The 15,154-nt window shown below is 43.8% G+C and overlaps 1 protein-coding gene across 1 annotated transcript in view; it reads left to right on the top strand.

The window, feature by feature from the left end:
• The window catches only part of KCNK10 (potassium two pore domain channel subfamily K member 10), a 136,135-nt gene that overhangs the window by 51,210 nt on the left and 69,771 nt on the right, over nt 1-15,154 (top strand). The window contains exon 2 of the mRNA XM_059915811.1: nt 9,967-10,301. Within this exon, the coding sequence (XP_059771794.1) occupies nt 9,967-10,301 (335 nt within the window). The remainder of the gene's footprint in view (nt 1-9,966; nt 10,302-15,154) is intronic.

Below are 15,154 nucleotides of genomic sequence, written 5' to 3'. Positions count from 1 at the left end.
GAACAAATTCAAACAAGAAGAAAAAGATTTCCACATGTGCCCCCATATCCACCCACATTTACGGAAAAAATGGAATGGGCTACTGTTTGGGAGGAAACATTTTAAAATGAAATTTATTGTCTTCCAACATTTTCTTTCTCATCAAGTCTTGGCAGCACTTTTGCTGCCAAATCCTTTTCTGTTGGCGTTGTGAAGTCCAATAGGCCATTACTTTATATACCTCATCCATTATTGACACATTTTAGATGAAAGGGCTCTTTCCACCTGGAGTTTCTTTTTTTCCTAGTTTTCTGTTCCTACGGTCCAGAGAACTGACTTTGAGGTCAGGTTATTCTAATTTTAATCCTGGCTCCACCACTTTCTGACCACCTGACCTGGGCTTAGTCCTTTAAGCTCTCTGGGTCTCAGTTTCTTTGTCTGTGAAGTGGGCATGTGTGGTGGCCGTGAGCAGGCATGCGCCACGCAGGCCTCCAGCTGGAGGGAGTATAACTGAGCAAGAGTCCGGCTGCGCCTCTGACATCCTCTGTGGACACACTTCCTGTGGGCTGCTTCCAGCCCGTGGCCGAGGGCAGCAGGGACCCTAAAGCGGGCCTCTCCTGGGAGACACAGGACTCCTCAGATGGCTGACTCTGGCTCAAGAACTCCTTGATGGCCGTGCTGAGGCTTCTTGGGCTGCAGGTGGTCTAGGACTCCCACACCCACCCTTCCTTCCCGCTCTCCATCAGCGGGGTCAGACTCACAGTGTGTCTGCTGGCTGTCCTCGCCACCTGACTGCGTTTCCCGTAATAAAATCCATGCACATTTATTTTTATTTTTTTGAATTTTTGAATTTTATTTTATTTATTTTTTTTATACAGCAGGTTCTTATTAGTTATCCATTTTATACTCATCAGTGTATACATGTCAATTCCAATCTCCCAATTCATCCCACCATCACCACCCAACCCCCCGCCACTTTCCCCCCTTGGTGTCCATACGTTTGTTCTCTACTTCTGTGTCTCTATTTCTGCCCTGCACATTTAATCTCCTCTTGGCATCTGCTTCTGGGAGGACCTGGACTCATACAGGGGAGATAATACCTCATGGTGTGGACCAAATGTAACAATGTAAACAAGTGTTTTTCAGAGTGACAGGCACAAAGTGAGCGTGCAATAAGTGGCAGGAACTCCTATTATCTGCACCACCACTGTCACCACCATCTGGCCGATTTTGCTTCTTTGGTGGCTCCAGGCACAGAGGGCTCCAGTGGCAGATCCCAGGTCACAAGGCAACTTAGTATTAGAGTGAGAGCAACTGTGGTTTCTGAGCAGAAGAAATGGATTAATTAAAACATCCTTTGTAAAACAGAAATACAGATCAGTGGAACAGGATAGAAAGCCCAGAGATAAACCCACGCACATATGGTCACCTTATCTTTGATAAAGGAGGCAAGAATATACAGTGGAGAAAAGACAGCCTCTTCAATAAGTGGTGCTGGGAAAACTGGACAGCTACATGTAAAAGAATGAAATTAGAACACTCCTTAGCACCATACACAAAAATAAACTCAAAATGGATTAGAGACCTAAATGTAAGACCGGACACTATAAAACTCTTAGAGGAGACATAGGAAGAACACTCTTTGACATAAATCACAGCAAGATCTTTTTTGGTCCACCTCCTAGAGTAATGGAAATAAAAACAAAAATAAACAAATAGGACCTAATGAAACTTAAAAGCTTTTGCACAGCAAAGGAAACAAGAAACAAGACGAAAAGACAGCCCTCAGAATGGGAGAAAATATTTGCAAATGAAGCAACTGACCAAGGATTAATCTCCAAAATTTACAAGCAGCTCATGCAGCTCCATATCAAAAAAACAAACAACCCAATCCAAAAATGGGCAGAAGACCTAAATAGACATTTCTCCAAAGAAGATACACAGATGGCCAACAAACACATGAAAGGATGCTCAGCATCACTAATTAGAGAAATGCAAATCAAAACTACAATGAGATATCATCTCACACCGGTCAGAATGGCCATCATCAAAAAATCTACAAACAATAAATGCTGGAGAGGGTGTGGAGAAAAGGGAAACCTCTTGCACTGTTGGTGGGAATGTAAATTGGTACAACCACTATGGAGAACAGTATGGAGGTTCCTTAGAAAACTAAAAAGAACTACCATACTACCCAGCAATCCCACTACTGGGCATATACCCTGAGAAAACCATAATTCAAAAAGAGTCATGTACCACAATGTTCATTGCAGCTCTATTTACAATAGCCAGGACATGGAAGCAACCTAAGTGTCCATCGACAGATGAATGGATAAAGAAGATGTGGCACATATATACAATGGAATATTGCTCAGCCATAAAAAGAAACGAAACTGAGTTATTTGTAGTGAGGTGGATGGACCAGAGACTGTCATACAGAGTGAAGTAAGTCAGAAAGAGAAAAACAAATACTGTAAGCTAACACATATATATGGAATCTACAAAAAAAAAAAAAAAAAAAAATGGTTCAGAAGAACCTAGGGGCAGGACAGGAATAAAGATGCAGACATAGAGAATGGACTTGAGGGCACAGGGAGGGGGAAGGGTAAGCTGGGACGAAGTGAGAGAGTGGCATGGACATATATACGCTACCAAATGTAAAACAGATAGCTAGTGGGAAGCAGCCGCATAGCACAGGGAGATCAGCTCGGTGCTTTGTGTCCACCTAGAGGGGTGGGATAGGGAGGGTGGGAGGGAGACGCAAGAGGGAGGAGATATGGGGATATATGTATAGCTGATTCACTTTGTTATAAAGCAGAAACTAACACACCATTGTAAAGCAATTATTCTCCAATAAAGATGTTAAAAAATTAAAAAAAAATCCTTTGTAAACTTATCCAAGTTAAGGAAAAGACACAAACCAAATCCTTTTCTAACCACTGAAATGTGCAGTCATCTTAGCTAAAGCAACCTCCTCCATTTTTCATCAAACGCACAAAAGGTTTTGTAACATTCTGAGGTCCCTGCCAATACTCGTGATATGTACAAATATACTCCAATCAGTTAAGTCAGGGCAGCTTGCATTTCCCAAGAACCATGAGGGGATTAAAAAAAAAAAAAAAAAAAAAAAGTGGTCGCTGTTATTCACATATGTCAGATAAGGAAACAGAAACTAAGTGTCGGTTTCAAGGTCACCCCGACACTGGTGGGTTTGGGACCAAAACTCTCTGGTTTTTGTTTCTGGTGTTTTGGAAACTCAGGGATTGGTGGATTCTGTTCAAACTCTGCTCCCAGGCTCAGTCTCTTAGCAAACTGGCACCAGGAACTGGCCCGGAAAGACCTTTCTGAAGCCCAGTTCTGCCCAGCCTCAGGGGTGCTAGAAGCCCTGGAATCATCCATGATGCAGGTCAGTGAAGGAAACTGATCTCCATGCTCAGGGCCATCATTTGTCACCCAGAGAGCCTTCCTCCTAATGTTTTTCACCCGACGCTGCGGAGCATGTTCACTAAGTAGTCTGTCAACCCCGTGAGGCTGGGAGGGACCGTGCCTTATCCCCACCACAGCACAGCCCACTGGTGCTAAATAAATGCTTGCTCTTGAGGGTGGTGGTGATTCTGATGGGGCTTCTGTTTATAGTCCGAAGGAGTCATCATCATCGTCGTCGTCAACAACAGAAAACAAATATTTGCTCTTGGCCAGGCACTGTGCCAAGAAATGGAGATCCAATGATGAAAAGTCAAGCCTTCTGACTCTAAGGAGTTCATAGTCTTGTGGGGAGATGGTCACGTCGAGTCTGCCTGGAGAGGCCAGGATGGCTTCACAGAGGAGGCAGCTTGGAGCTGAGACTGAGGAGGACGGGAGTTCCCCAGGCAGATGGGGGTGGGGAGGGGGCTCCTGGCAGAGGGAACACACGTGAAGGTGTGGAGGTATGAACAGAGCACTGCTGTGTTGGAGGACCTGTCCAGTGCTGCTGGAATGTCAAGCTGTTTTCCGTATGACCCCGCCATCCACCACTGTAGGCATGGTTTGGAGGTGCCAACATTTCTTCCTGCCATTCATTTTTCATTAGAAGGTTCTTTTAATCAGCCATCAGTGATTGGCTTCCCACTATGTGTTAGGCACTGGCAGGATACTGGGGTACAAGAGATGAGGGGATCAACACGGTGCCTGCCCTCCTGGAGCTCTAAGTCGAATGATGAAAAATCAGGTTCTGTTAACATCATAGTGCAGAGAGTGGGGGCCAAGGGGGACCTCATTTAGTGGGGGGTGTATTAGTTTCCTGTGTCTGTTGTAACAAATTGCCACAAACGTAGTGGCTTAAAACAACACAAATTTATTATCTCATGGTTCTGGAAGTCAGAAGTTAAAAATCTGTCTTATTGGGCTGAAATTAAGGTCTAGGCAGGGCTGGATCCTTCTGGAGGCTCTAGGGAAGAATCTGTTCCTTGTCTTTCCAGCTTCTAGGGATGGACTACATTCCTTGTCTTATGGCCACATCACTTGGACCTCTACTTCTGTCCTTAAATTTGTTTCTTTCTCTGACCCTCCTGCATTCCTCTTATAAGGACATTTGTGATGACACTGGGTCCTCCCAGATAATCCAGGATAATCTCCCCAACTCAAGGTCCTTAACTTAATCAGATCTGCAAAGTTCCTTTTGCCATGTACGGTAACATATTCATAGGTCCCAGGAATGAGGATATGGGCATCTTTGGGGGCTGTTATTCTGCCGACCACAGAGGGAGCAGGGGGAAGGGGAGGAGGTGCTTCTAGAAGTGGTATTTAACCCCCAGACTTATGGGTCAGAAGGTGGGTGAAAGTGGAAGCAAGGAGGTCACTTACGAGGCTGTTGGATTAGACCAGGCAGGATGTGATGGTGGCCTGGATGAGGCTGGTGGCCATGGTGATGGTGAGAGGCGCAAGGGATTAAGATACAGTGAAGGGGGGCGAAAGAATAGGAAATGAGGACAAAGTTGAAAGAAAGCAGGCCTGGGCAAGGCTAGACTTCTCTGTATCAACAAGGGCAAGTTGGAACCTGAATGTAATGCCTTTAGGGAATATTAGCAAGAACATAATGCCCAGGGTGCTAATTCTAATTCTTAAGTCTTTCGGTCAGAGATTCCAGAGAGTTCTGTGTTCATGTAGGTCAGAAGGAAATGTAACATTTACTGACTTATTTGATAGAGTAATGTACAATAAAAAGCTGATATTCAACTTTGGTTTCCAAAGAGAAAATTTGATTTTGAGGTTCTACGAGGAAAGGCAGACGTAACAAACTAGATTCTTCCAGGTGTTGTCAGGGTCATTGGTGTTTTGAGTGAGGAGGAGTGACATTCCTACACTTTTATTTACCCTGAGTTCCTCAAGGCAGAGATAGAGCAGTTTAACTCTCACGAGTGGGACTGTTTGTCTCACTTAGGTGATTAGGTTTGTTATCTCCTAATATACATTGTTTACACAACAGCCAAGCTGCACCTTGACAGAGGCCATAATAAGCATTAGTATTATGAAGGGAGAACAAAAGCGAAGGAAAATGTCCATTCGTTGTGCACCAGGCCGACTTCTGAAATGTGTGATACCATTCTGTGTGTGACACTGCGCTGAACTTCCTGCCGTTCCAGAAGAGTCCCCGAATTAACATATTTATATCCAAGGTAATGAAATTGCCCTTACAGAGAGCAGGGACCTTTGAGAATTCGATGTGTTCAAACTAGGGGAAATTTCTTTTCCAATAACTTATTATTCGAGGAAAATAGAAGAAAAATTCTATCATTAATAGATCAGGAGTGATTACATGTAAGTCATTGCATTTTCTATTGAGAAATACATTTAGGGTCTATTTTATTATTCTATTTGTTTTCAGGAAACCAAGTTAATCGGAATATAACATCAGTCTTTGATTCCTTCCCTCATTATGACCACCTTTCTTTTTCCTTACCTTTAGTAGTTGTCAGAAACCCAAACTTTCTTTACTCTGATTGATTTTTTCAATTGAAGTATAGTAGATTTACAATATTATATTAGCTTCAGGTGTAAAACAGTGATTCAATATTTTTATAGGTTATACTCCATTTAAAGTTATTACAAAAATGGCTGTATTTCCCTGGGCTGTACAATACACCCTTGTTGCTTGCTTACTTATCTATTTATTTATTTATTATGTTAAGCCAATGAAAATTTTTTTATTGATGTTTAGTTGATTTACAGTATTGTATAAGTTTTAGGTGTACAGCATAGTGATTCGCAATTTTTAAAGGTTATACTCCATTTATAGTTATTATAAAATACTAGCTATATCCCCTGTGCTATACAATATATCCTTGTAGCTTATTTATTTTACACATAGTAGTTTGTGCCTCTTAATCCTGTACCCCTATCTTGTCCCTTCTCTCTTCCCTTGCCCCACTGGTTACCACTAGTTTGTTTTCTTTCTTTTTCTTTAAAATTTATTTATTTTTGGCTGCCTTGGATCTTTGTTGCTGCGCGCGGGCTTTCTCTAGTTATGGCGAGCTGGGGCTACTCTTCGTTGCGGTGCGCGGGCTCATTGCAGTGGCTTCTCTTGTTGCGGAGCATGGGCTCTAGGTGCACGGGCTTCAGTAGTTGCGGCACGTGGGCTTGGTAGTTGTGGTTTGTGGGCTCCAGAGTGCAGGCTCAGTAGTTGTGGCGCATGGGCTTAGTTGCTCCGCGGCATGTGGGATCTTCCCGGACCAGGGCTGGAACCCGTGTCCCCTGCACTGGCAGGCGGATTTTTAACCACTGCGCCACCAGAGAAGTGCCCATTAGTTTGTTTTCTATATCTGTGAGTCTGTTTCTCTTTTGTTGTATTTACTAGTTTGTTTTATGTTTTACATTCCACATATAAATGATATAGAGTATTTGTCCTTCTGTGTCTGACTTATTTCACTAAGCAAAATATCCTCCAAATCCATCCGTGTTGTTGCAAATGGCAAAATTTCATTCTTTTTTATGGCTGAGTAATATTCCATTCTGTGTATATACCACATCTTTTTTATCCATTCATCTGTTGATGGACACTTCCATATCCTGGCTGTTGTAAATAATGCTGCTATGAACATTGGGGTGCAAGTATCTTTTTGAAATAGTGTTTTCATTTTCTTCAGATATATACCCAACAATGGAATTGCTGGATCATATGCTAATTCTATTTTTGTTTTTTTGAGGAACTTCTATACTGTTTTTCATCGTGGCTATATCAATTTACAATCCCAACAGTGTATTAGGGTTCCCTTTTCTCCACATCCTTGCCAACATTTGTTATTTGTAGACTTTTTGTTGATAGCCATTTTGACAGGTGTGAGATGATATCTCATTGTGGTTTTGATATGTATTTCTCTGATGATTAGTGATGTTGAGGATTTTTTAATGTGCCTGTTGGCCATCTGTATATCTTCATTGGAAAAATGTCTGTTCAGGTCTTCTGCCCATCTTTAATTGAGGTTTTTGGTTTTTTGATATTGAGTTGTGTGAGCTGTTTATCTATTTTGGATATTAACCCCTTATCGATCATATCATTTGCAAATCTTTTCTCCCATTCAGTAGGTTGTCTTTTTGTTTTGTCAATGGTTTCCTTTGCTGTGCAAAAGCTTTTATGTTTAATTAGGTCCCATTTGTTTATTTTTGCTTTTATTTCTTTTACCTTAGGAGGCAGATCCAAAAAAATATTGCTGTAGCTTAAGTCAAAGAGGGTTTTGCCTGTGTTCTCTTCTAAGAGTTTTATGGTTTCAGGTCTTACATTTAGGTCTTTCTCTTGCTGCCTTTAGAATTCTCTCTTTATCTTTAAGTTTTGCCACTTTAATTATGATATATCTTGGTGTGGGTCTGTTTGGGTTCATCTTGTTTGAGTCTCTCTGTTCTTCCTGGAGTTGGATATCTGTTTCCTTCTTCAGGTTTGGGAAGTTTTCAGTCATAATTTCATAAAATATATCTTCAACCCCCTTCTCTCTCTCTCCTTCTGGGCCCCCAATGATGTGAATGTTGGTACACTTGATGTTATCCTAGAGATCTCTTAAACTGTTCTCATTTTTAAATTTATTTTTCTTTTTGCTGTTCTGATTGGGTGATTTCTGTTATTCTATCTTCCAGATCCCTTCTATGTTCTTCTGTGTCACCTCATCTGCTGTTAATTCCTTCTAGTGTGTTTTTCATTTCAGTTATTGTATTCTTTGGTTCTGACTGGTTCTTCTTTTTACATTTTTTAGTTCCTTGTTAAAATTCTCATCTATTCTTTTACCTAATTCAGTTAGTATTCTTATTACCAATGCTTTGAATTCTTCATTTGGTAACTTGTTTACTTTGATTTCATTAATTATTTTTTCAGGGGTTTTCTCTTGCTCTTTCAATTGAGAAAATTCCTCTGTCTTCTCATTTTCCTTATCTTTCTCTGTCTCTATGAAATTAGGTAGAACTGTTACCTATTGCTCCTTATGTTGGAGCATTCCTTTACAGTCTGAGTCTGCCCAGTGGCTTTGGTGGGAGAGCTGGATTTGATGTGAACACGAGTCATATCTTTCCTCAGGTTGTGCTGGCAGCTATCACCTTGGTAGGAGGTGGGGATGGAGATGGAGGGACTAGGGCTGGAGCAGGTGTGAGCTGAAGCCTCTGTGCTAAGTGTCCATCATCACCCTATGGGGGACCAGGGTCAGGTTCCAAGTTGCTAGAGCAGAAGCCATGAGGTTTGGGCTTCCAAACTGGCTCAGTTCCCTTCAAGTATGTGCTCTCCCTCTCCCAGCACTGGCACCCTCACTCCAGAGGAGCAAGAGGAGCTAGCACGGGCACTCAGTGAGGGCTGGGGTACAGTCTGTGCCGGTCCAGCCACCATCAGAGATCTGGACTGCCTCTGATGTGCCACTTGTATGTGACAGCAATGGCTGCCTCTGCCCTTCTCAGATGCTGCTTCAGGTTTGAGCTACCTCAGTGTCTCACGACTAAGGTCTTTCCTTGGTCATGGCAGCTCTCATTCCAGTGTGGAGCTGTGATGGGAGGCAAGCAAGGCTGGAATGTTCACTTGGATCAGGCTGGTGTACACACTGGGGAAGTCATGGGAAACCAGTCAGCCACCTGCTTGATTTCAATGTGCCCTCTCGTCCCTGCTTCAGGAGCAAGCCAGCACAAGCACGCTCCTCCTGAGTTGAGTCCAGGCTTCCCACAGCCCTCCTGTTAGTCACGCCAGCCCTCCAGGGGGCTTGTCTTCTTTTTGTAGGACCCCAGCTTTGGGGCGCCCAATATGTGGCTTGAACCACTCACTTCCCAGGGAGAGTCTCCACCCATGAAATCTCCCTTCTCCTCTGAGTGCCGTCCCAAGAGCACAGGTCCCAAGCTGTAGATGTATTTTTGATGTGTTCGTAGGGGGGGGGGTGAGTTCCATGTCCTCCTGCTTCTCTATCTTGATCTGAGAGTCACTGTGTTTGGTTTTTGACTCTTGGTTATAGCAAGCTCACCCTTCTTTTGTTTTGTGACCATGGACCTGGATAAAAGAACTTTTAAAGTTGCTAGATGCCCATGTCTTCTATACTCTTGGTACTACTAGCCCTCAGCACTCGGACAATTCTGCTGGCTATCCTTCTTCTACCTTTTCCTCTCCAAACTGAACAATATGTCTCTTTTTAAAATATCATGGTTTGTTGTGTATCTTACACATCACTTAACAAGGAACCTAAGGGAGAAAATGAATGAGAAATAACAGAGACATGGCTTTCAAATTTGGACCCTTGTAGAGAAGTATAAACATTTCAGACTCAATTATCTTTTTTTGTGAAAACTAGAACTCCTGGTGCTCGCTTTTTTAGAATTCAACAGGCACCTAGCAACTGATTGAATTCCCTCACTGCAAGCTTGGTGAACCAATTCTTAATCCTCACATTTGAAAGCTGGCTTGAGAAAGACATCTGTGCTTTGTTTCCGACAAGTTTTGGGCTTCGTGTTTATAAACAAACTCTCTTTTCCCCTCTCACCCACCCCGTTTCTCAGTGGCCGTTCCTGCAGCAGCGCCCCCGGTGTGCCAGCCCAAGGGCGCTACTAACGGGCATTACGCGGCCCCACGCCTCTCCATCTCCTCCCGAGCCACGGTGGTAGCCAGAATGGAAGGTGCCTCCCAGGGGGGCCTGCAGACCGTCATGAAGTGGAAAACAGTGGTTGCCATCTTCGTGGTCGTGGTGGTCTACCTCGTCACGGGCGGTCTCGTCTTCCGGGCATTGGAACAGCCCTTTGAGAGCAGCCAAAAGAACACTATTGCCTTGGAGAAGGCAGAATTCCTGCGGGATCATATCTGTGTGAGCCCACAGGAGCTGGAGACGTTGATTCAGGTGAGCAGGGAGTGAGTCAACAGTAGAATCACCTGTTGGGGGGAGCGTGTGGCATTGGTTTTGTCTTTCTGGCTCACTGAGTTTTGCCGTTGGTTGAGATGCTCCTGATGGTCAGGGAGGTCCTCTCTGGGAGGTGACACTTGAGTGGAGACCCGTGACAATGTGGGGGAAGAGGGGTCACATGTACAACGTAGGAGCAGGCTGTGTTTTGTATCACCTGCTTTTGCATGTGGTGGCCAGAGGCAGCAGCAGGCAAAGGGCTTTGGATTTTCAAATTCAAGGCCACTTATATATGCTGATTAACTTTTAAATCTGTGTGAGATGCTGGAGTAAGAGGGTGGCCTAGAAGCCAAAGAAAGAAAGAATTTTAAACAAGCAGGGATGTACTAACCTGTCGAAGGTGAATGAGAATGGAGCAGAGAAAAGGTCACCAGCTGTGGGATGGGTAGGGTGTTAGTGACTTGAAAGAGGCTTTGGTGGGTTTGTGAGGATGAAATAATAAGGATAACAGTAACAGGGATAATCAAGGTTGCTATTTTTGAACACTTACTGTGTGTCAGGCACTGTACTAAAGCCCTTCCATGCCTTGGATATTAAGGAAAAAATGTTCATAAAAAATGGAGGCAGAGAACTTTGGGCCCCCGCCTACAGAAGCAAGGCAGAGGAAGGGGTGGGGCGGCTTGGCAGGGGTGATGTGAGGCTGGGAAGGGATGTGGGAGACAGGGAGTCATCTAAGGTGTCATGACAGGAGGAAGCGAAACAGGAGGCTTGAGAAGTGAGCGAAAGGTGGAGAGGACCGAGTCCTGGGAAGAGGGAAGGGAAGTGGTTTAGAGCCCAGCAGATGGGTTTCACCTTGGAGGTGAGGGAGGATGGCAGCCTCCAATCTACACGCCCCCCTGAGCCACGAGGAGCAGTGGTGGGGGGCGGTGACGTCTACACGCCCCCCTGAGCCACGAGGAGCAGTGGTGGGGGGCGGTGACGTCTACACGCCCTCCTGAGTCACGAGGAGCAGTGGTGGGGGGCGGTGACGTCTACACGCCCCCCTGAGCCACGAGGAGCAGTGGTGGGGGGCGGTGACGTCTACACGCCCCCCTGAGCCACGAGGAGCAGTGGTGGGGGGCGGTGACGTCTACACGCCCCCCTGAGCCACGAGGAGCAGTGGTGGGGGGCGGTGACGTTTATGGAGGTGAGGGAGAGTCCCATCTTTCTGGGGCTTCTAAAGTTTGGAAGACGGAGGGATGGAAAGGACAGCTTTCACAATTCCTTCTGGCTCTGGGATTACCAGCATTAAATTCTTTTCTTTTAAAAATTAATTAATTTTATTTTTGTCTGCGTTGGGTCTCCGTTGCTGCGCGCGGGCTTTCTCTAGTTGCAGCGAGCGGGGGCTACTCTTCGTTGTGGTGCGCGGGCTTCTCATTGCGGTGGCTTCTCTCGTGGCGGAGCAAGGGCTCTAGGGGCGTGGGCTTCAGTAGTTGTGGCATGCGGGCTCCAGTAGTTGTGGCACCTAGGCTTAGTTGCCCCGTGGCATGTGGGATCTTCCCGGACCAGGGATTGAACCTGTGTCGCCTGCATTGGCAGGCGGATTCTTAACCACTGCACCACCAGGGAAGTCCCACCAGCATTAAATTCTAATGGCTAAAAAAAAATTCTAATGGCTACTACAAATTAGGATTCACAAGTCTGGGCTGGCTTATTTATCTATTTCCAGCTACACTGATAGGGTAGGGGAATTCTGAGGCTGCTTGTGATCTGGCCCCTTCATAGTAGTTGTAGTCTTTTTTTTTTTTTAATTAATTTATTTATTTATGGCTGTGTTGGGTCTTCGTTTCTGTGCGAGGGCTTTCTCTAGTTGCGGCAAGTGGGGGCCACTCTTCATCGCGGTGTGTGGCCTCTCACTCTCGTGGCCTCTCTTTTTGTGGAGCACAGGCTCCAGACGCGCAGGCTCAGTAGCTGTGGCTCACGGGCCCAGTTGCTCCGCGGCATGTGGGATCTTCCCAGACCAGGGCTCGAACCCGTGTCCCCTGCATTGGCAGGCAGACTCTCAACCACTGCGCCACCAGGGAAGCCCCGTAGTTGTAGTCTTTTAAATTAGTTTCTATAATCTGACTTGACTCTTACATTAATAGAAATATACATTTTTTTCCTGGGAATACATATGGTTTCATACCTATATACTACAGTTTTTATTAAAAAATAAAACCTTACAGTTCTAAAGGTCAAGGGGCAGTGTTTCATATCATTCTTTCTTAGATGGCCTTGTCTTTTTTTTTTTTTTTTTCTCCTTTCATGGTAAAATGCTACCAATCTGGCACTAATCTGTGCCAGATTTAAGGCTCATAAAGGCGTAGAGAATGGAGGAAATAATTCTGGAGTAATTTTAAGTAAGGAACTTATGCACGTTGTGGTGATATGTGGTGAGATCCTTTTTATTTAGTTGCAATACATGTAATAACCTAAAAGGTGGTCTGAATTGAATTTGGACTTGTGCCTGAATTTTCTTTCCTTAGACAATGAGATCTTGAGGAAAGGGATCATATCTTATTATCTTTGCATCCATGTGTAGCCTCTGCATGGCTTTACATCTAATTATTACCCAATAGAGAAATGCTTTTGGGATAAGCTATCAAACTAAATCTATAACACTGGTGATGCTGTGAGACATCTGAGCTTATTCATGCATTTATTTATTAATTCAGTACTTCTCTAATGTCCATTCTTTGGCCTTCTCCTTTATGAAAGAATTCAGTGGCCAGAATGAAGGACAGGATGGAGGAGGGTAGAGATTCTAGATCTGGTGTTGCTGTTAAGACCCATCCTTTGGTCTCGAAGATTTCTCTGTGAAATGAGGGTGTGTGTGTGTGCGCGCGTGCCCTTGAGATCATTTTTATAACAATTAAAACATATACCCTTTAGTAGGCACCCGTTATGAGCTAGGCCCCTTCTACCCATCATCTCATTTAATCTCTCCAACAACCTTCTAAGTTGGTATAATTATACCCATTTTACAGGTAAAGAACTGATGCTAAAAGAGGTTGAGTAACTTTCCAACCACCAACATGACAGAGCTGGGATTCAAAGTGAGGTCTGCCTGGCTCTACCCTGCCTCGCCCAATGAGTCTACGGCCCTTGAAGTAGTGTTTACTTTAGCATAAGCTTAACTCTCTCTTAAACATTTGCTTTATGTTCAACATTTTCCAGAATTTTAGCAGAGTCAAAAGGCATTGGAGTTCCTTGCTCTTTAACAGAAAGCATTTCCTCTTTTTTCCCTTTATACCCATTGACTATCAATCCTGGACATGGGATATTTTAAGATCTCCATCTACTCTGATATAAGGATTTATACTGGTGTTTACCCACAGTGTTCTAGGCTAAGCAGTTAAAAATGCTGAACCTGTGTCAGTCAAGAACCAAATAATTATGGTTTATAAGTGAGACAAAAAGACAACCCTCAGAATGGGAGAAAATATTTGCAAACGAAGCAACTGACCAAGGATTAATCTCCAAAATATACAAGCAGCTCATGAAGCTCAATATTAAGAAAACAAACAACCCAATCCAAAAATGGACAGAAGACCTAAATAGACATTTCTCCAAAGAAGTTATACAGATTGCCAACAAACACATGAAAGGATGCTCAACATCACTAATCATTAGAGAAATGCAAATCAAAACTACAATGAGGTATCACCTCACACCAGTCAGAATGGCCATCATCAAAAAATCTACAAACAATAAATGCTGGCGAGGGTGTGGAGAAAAGGGAACCCTCTTGCACTGTTGGTGGGAATGTAAATTGATACAGCCACTATGGAGAACACTATGGAGGTTCCTTAAAAAACTAAAAAGAGAACTACCATACGACCCAGCAATCCCACTACTGGGCATATACCCTGAGAAAACCATAATTCAAAAAGAGTCATGTACCACAATGTTCATTGCAGCTCTATTTACAGTAGCCAGGACATGGAAGCGACCTACGTGTTCATAGACAAATGAATGGATAAAGAAGGTGTGGCACATATATACAATGGAATATTACTCAGCCATAAAAAGAAACGAAACTGAGTTATTTGTAGTGAGGTGGATGGACCAGAGACTGTCATACAGAGTGAAGTAAGTCAGAAAGAGAAAAACAAATACCGTATGCTAACACATATATATGGAATCTACAAAAAAAAAAGTTCTGAAGAACCTAGGGGCAGGACAGGAATAAAGATGCAGACATAGAGAATGGACTTGAGGACACGGGGAGGGGGAAGGGTAAGCTGGGGCGAAGTGAGAGAGTGGCATGGACATATATACACTACCGAATGTAAAATAGATAGCTAGTGGGAAGCAGCCGCATAGCACAGGGAGATCAGCTCCATGCTATGTGTCCACCTAGAGGGGTGGGATAGGGAGGGTGGGAAGGAGATGCAAGAGGGAGGAGATATGGGGATATACGTATACGTACAGCTGATTCACTTTGTATACAGCAGCAACTAGCACACCATTGTAAAGCAATTATACTCCAATAAAGATGTTAAAAGTATTAATTATGGTTTACCCTTCACTGATTCCTTCACAGGATGACAGTGTCCACACTTTCAGACCAGGGGGCATCCTCTCCACTGCACACCTCTGAGCAGCACTGTGTGTACTGCTCATAAGACACACAGTGTTTGGGAGGGTTTTCAGTGTGGTGTGTTCTAAGCTGGAGAATTAGTATTATTGTATCTCACCGATATTTTTATTGTTGTATCTGGCTGGTCAATGGTATTTATCTGGTAGTGTCAGGACTCTTGGCTGGATTGAGTGAACCCCTCATAAAGCTAATCTGGAAGGTGTAATTCATGTTATTAATAATAAAAACA

This window comes from Balaenoptera ricei, chromosome 2 (assembly GCF_028023285.1).
Source record: "Balaenoptera ricei isolate mBalRic1 chromosome 2, mBalRic1.hap2, whole genome shotgun sequence".
Taxonomy (NCBI): Eukaryota; Metazoa; Chordata; class Mammalia; order Artiodactyla; family Balaenopteridae; genus Balaenoptera; species Balaenoptera ricei.
The sequence above is the reverse complement of the archived record's forward strand: the minus strand, read 5'-3'. Positions and strand labels throughout refer to the sequence as shown.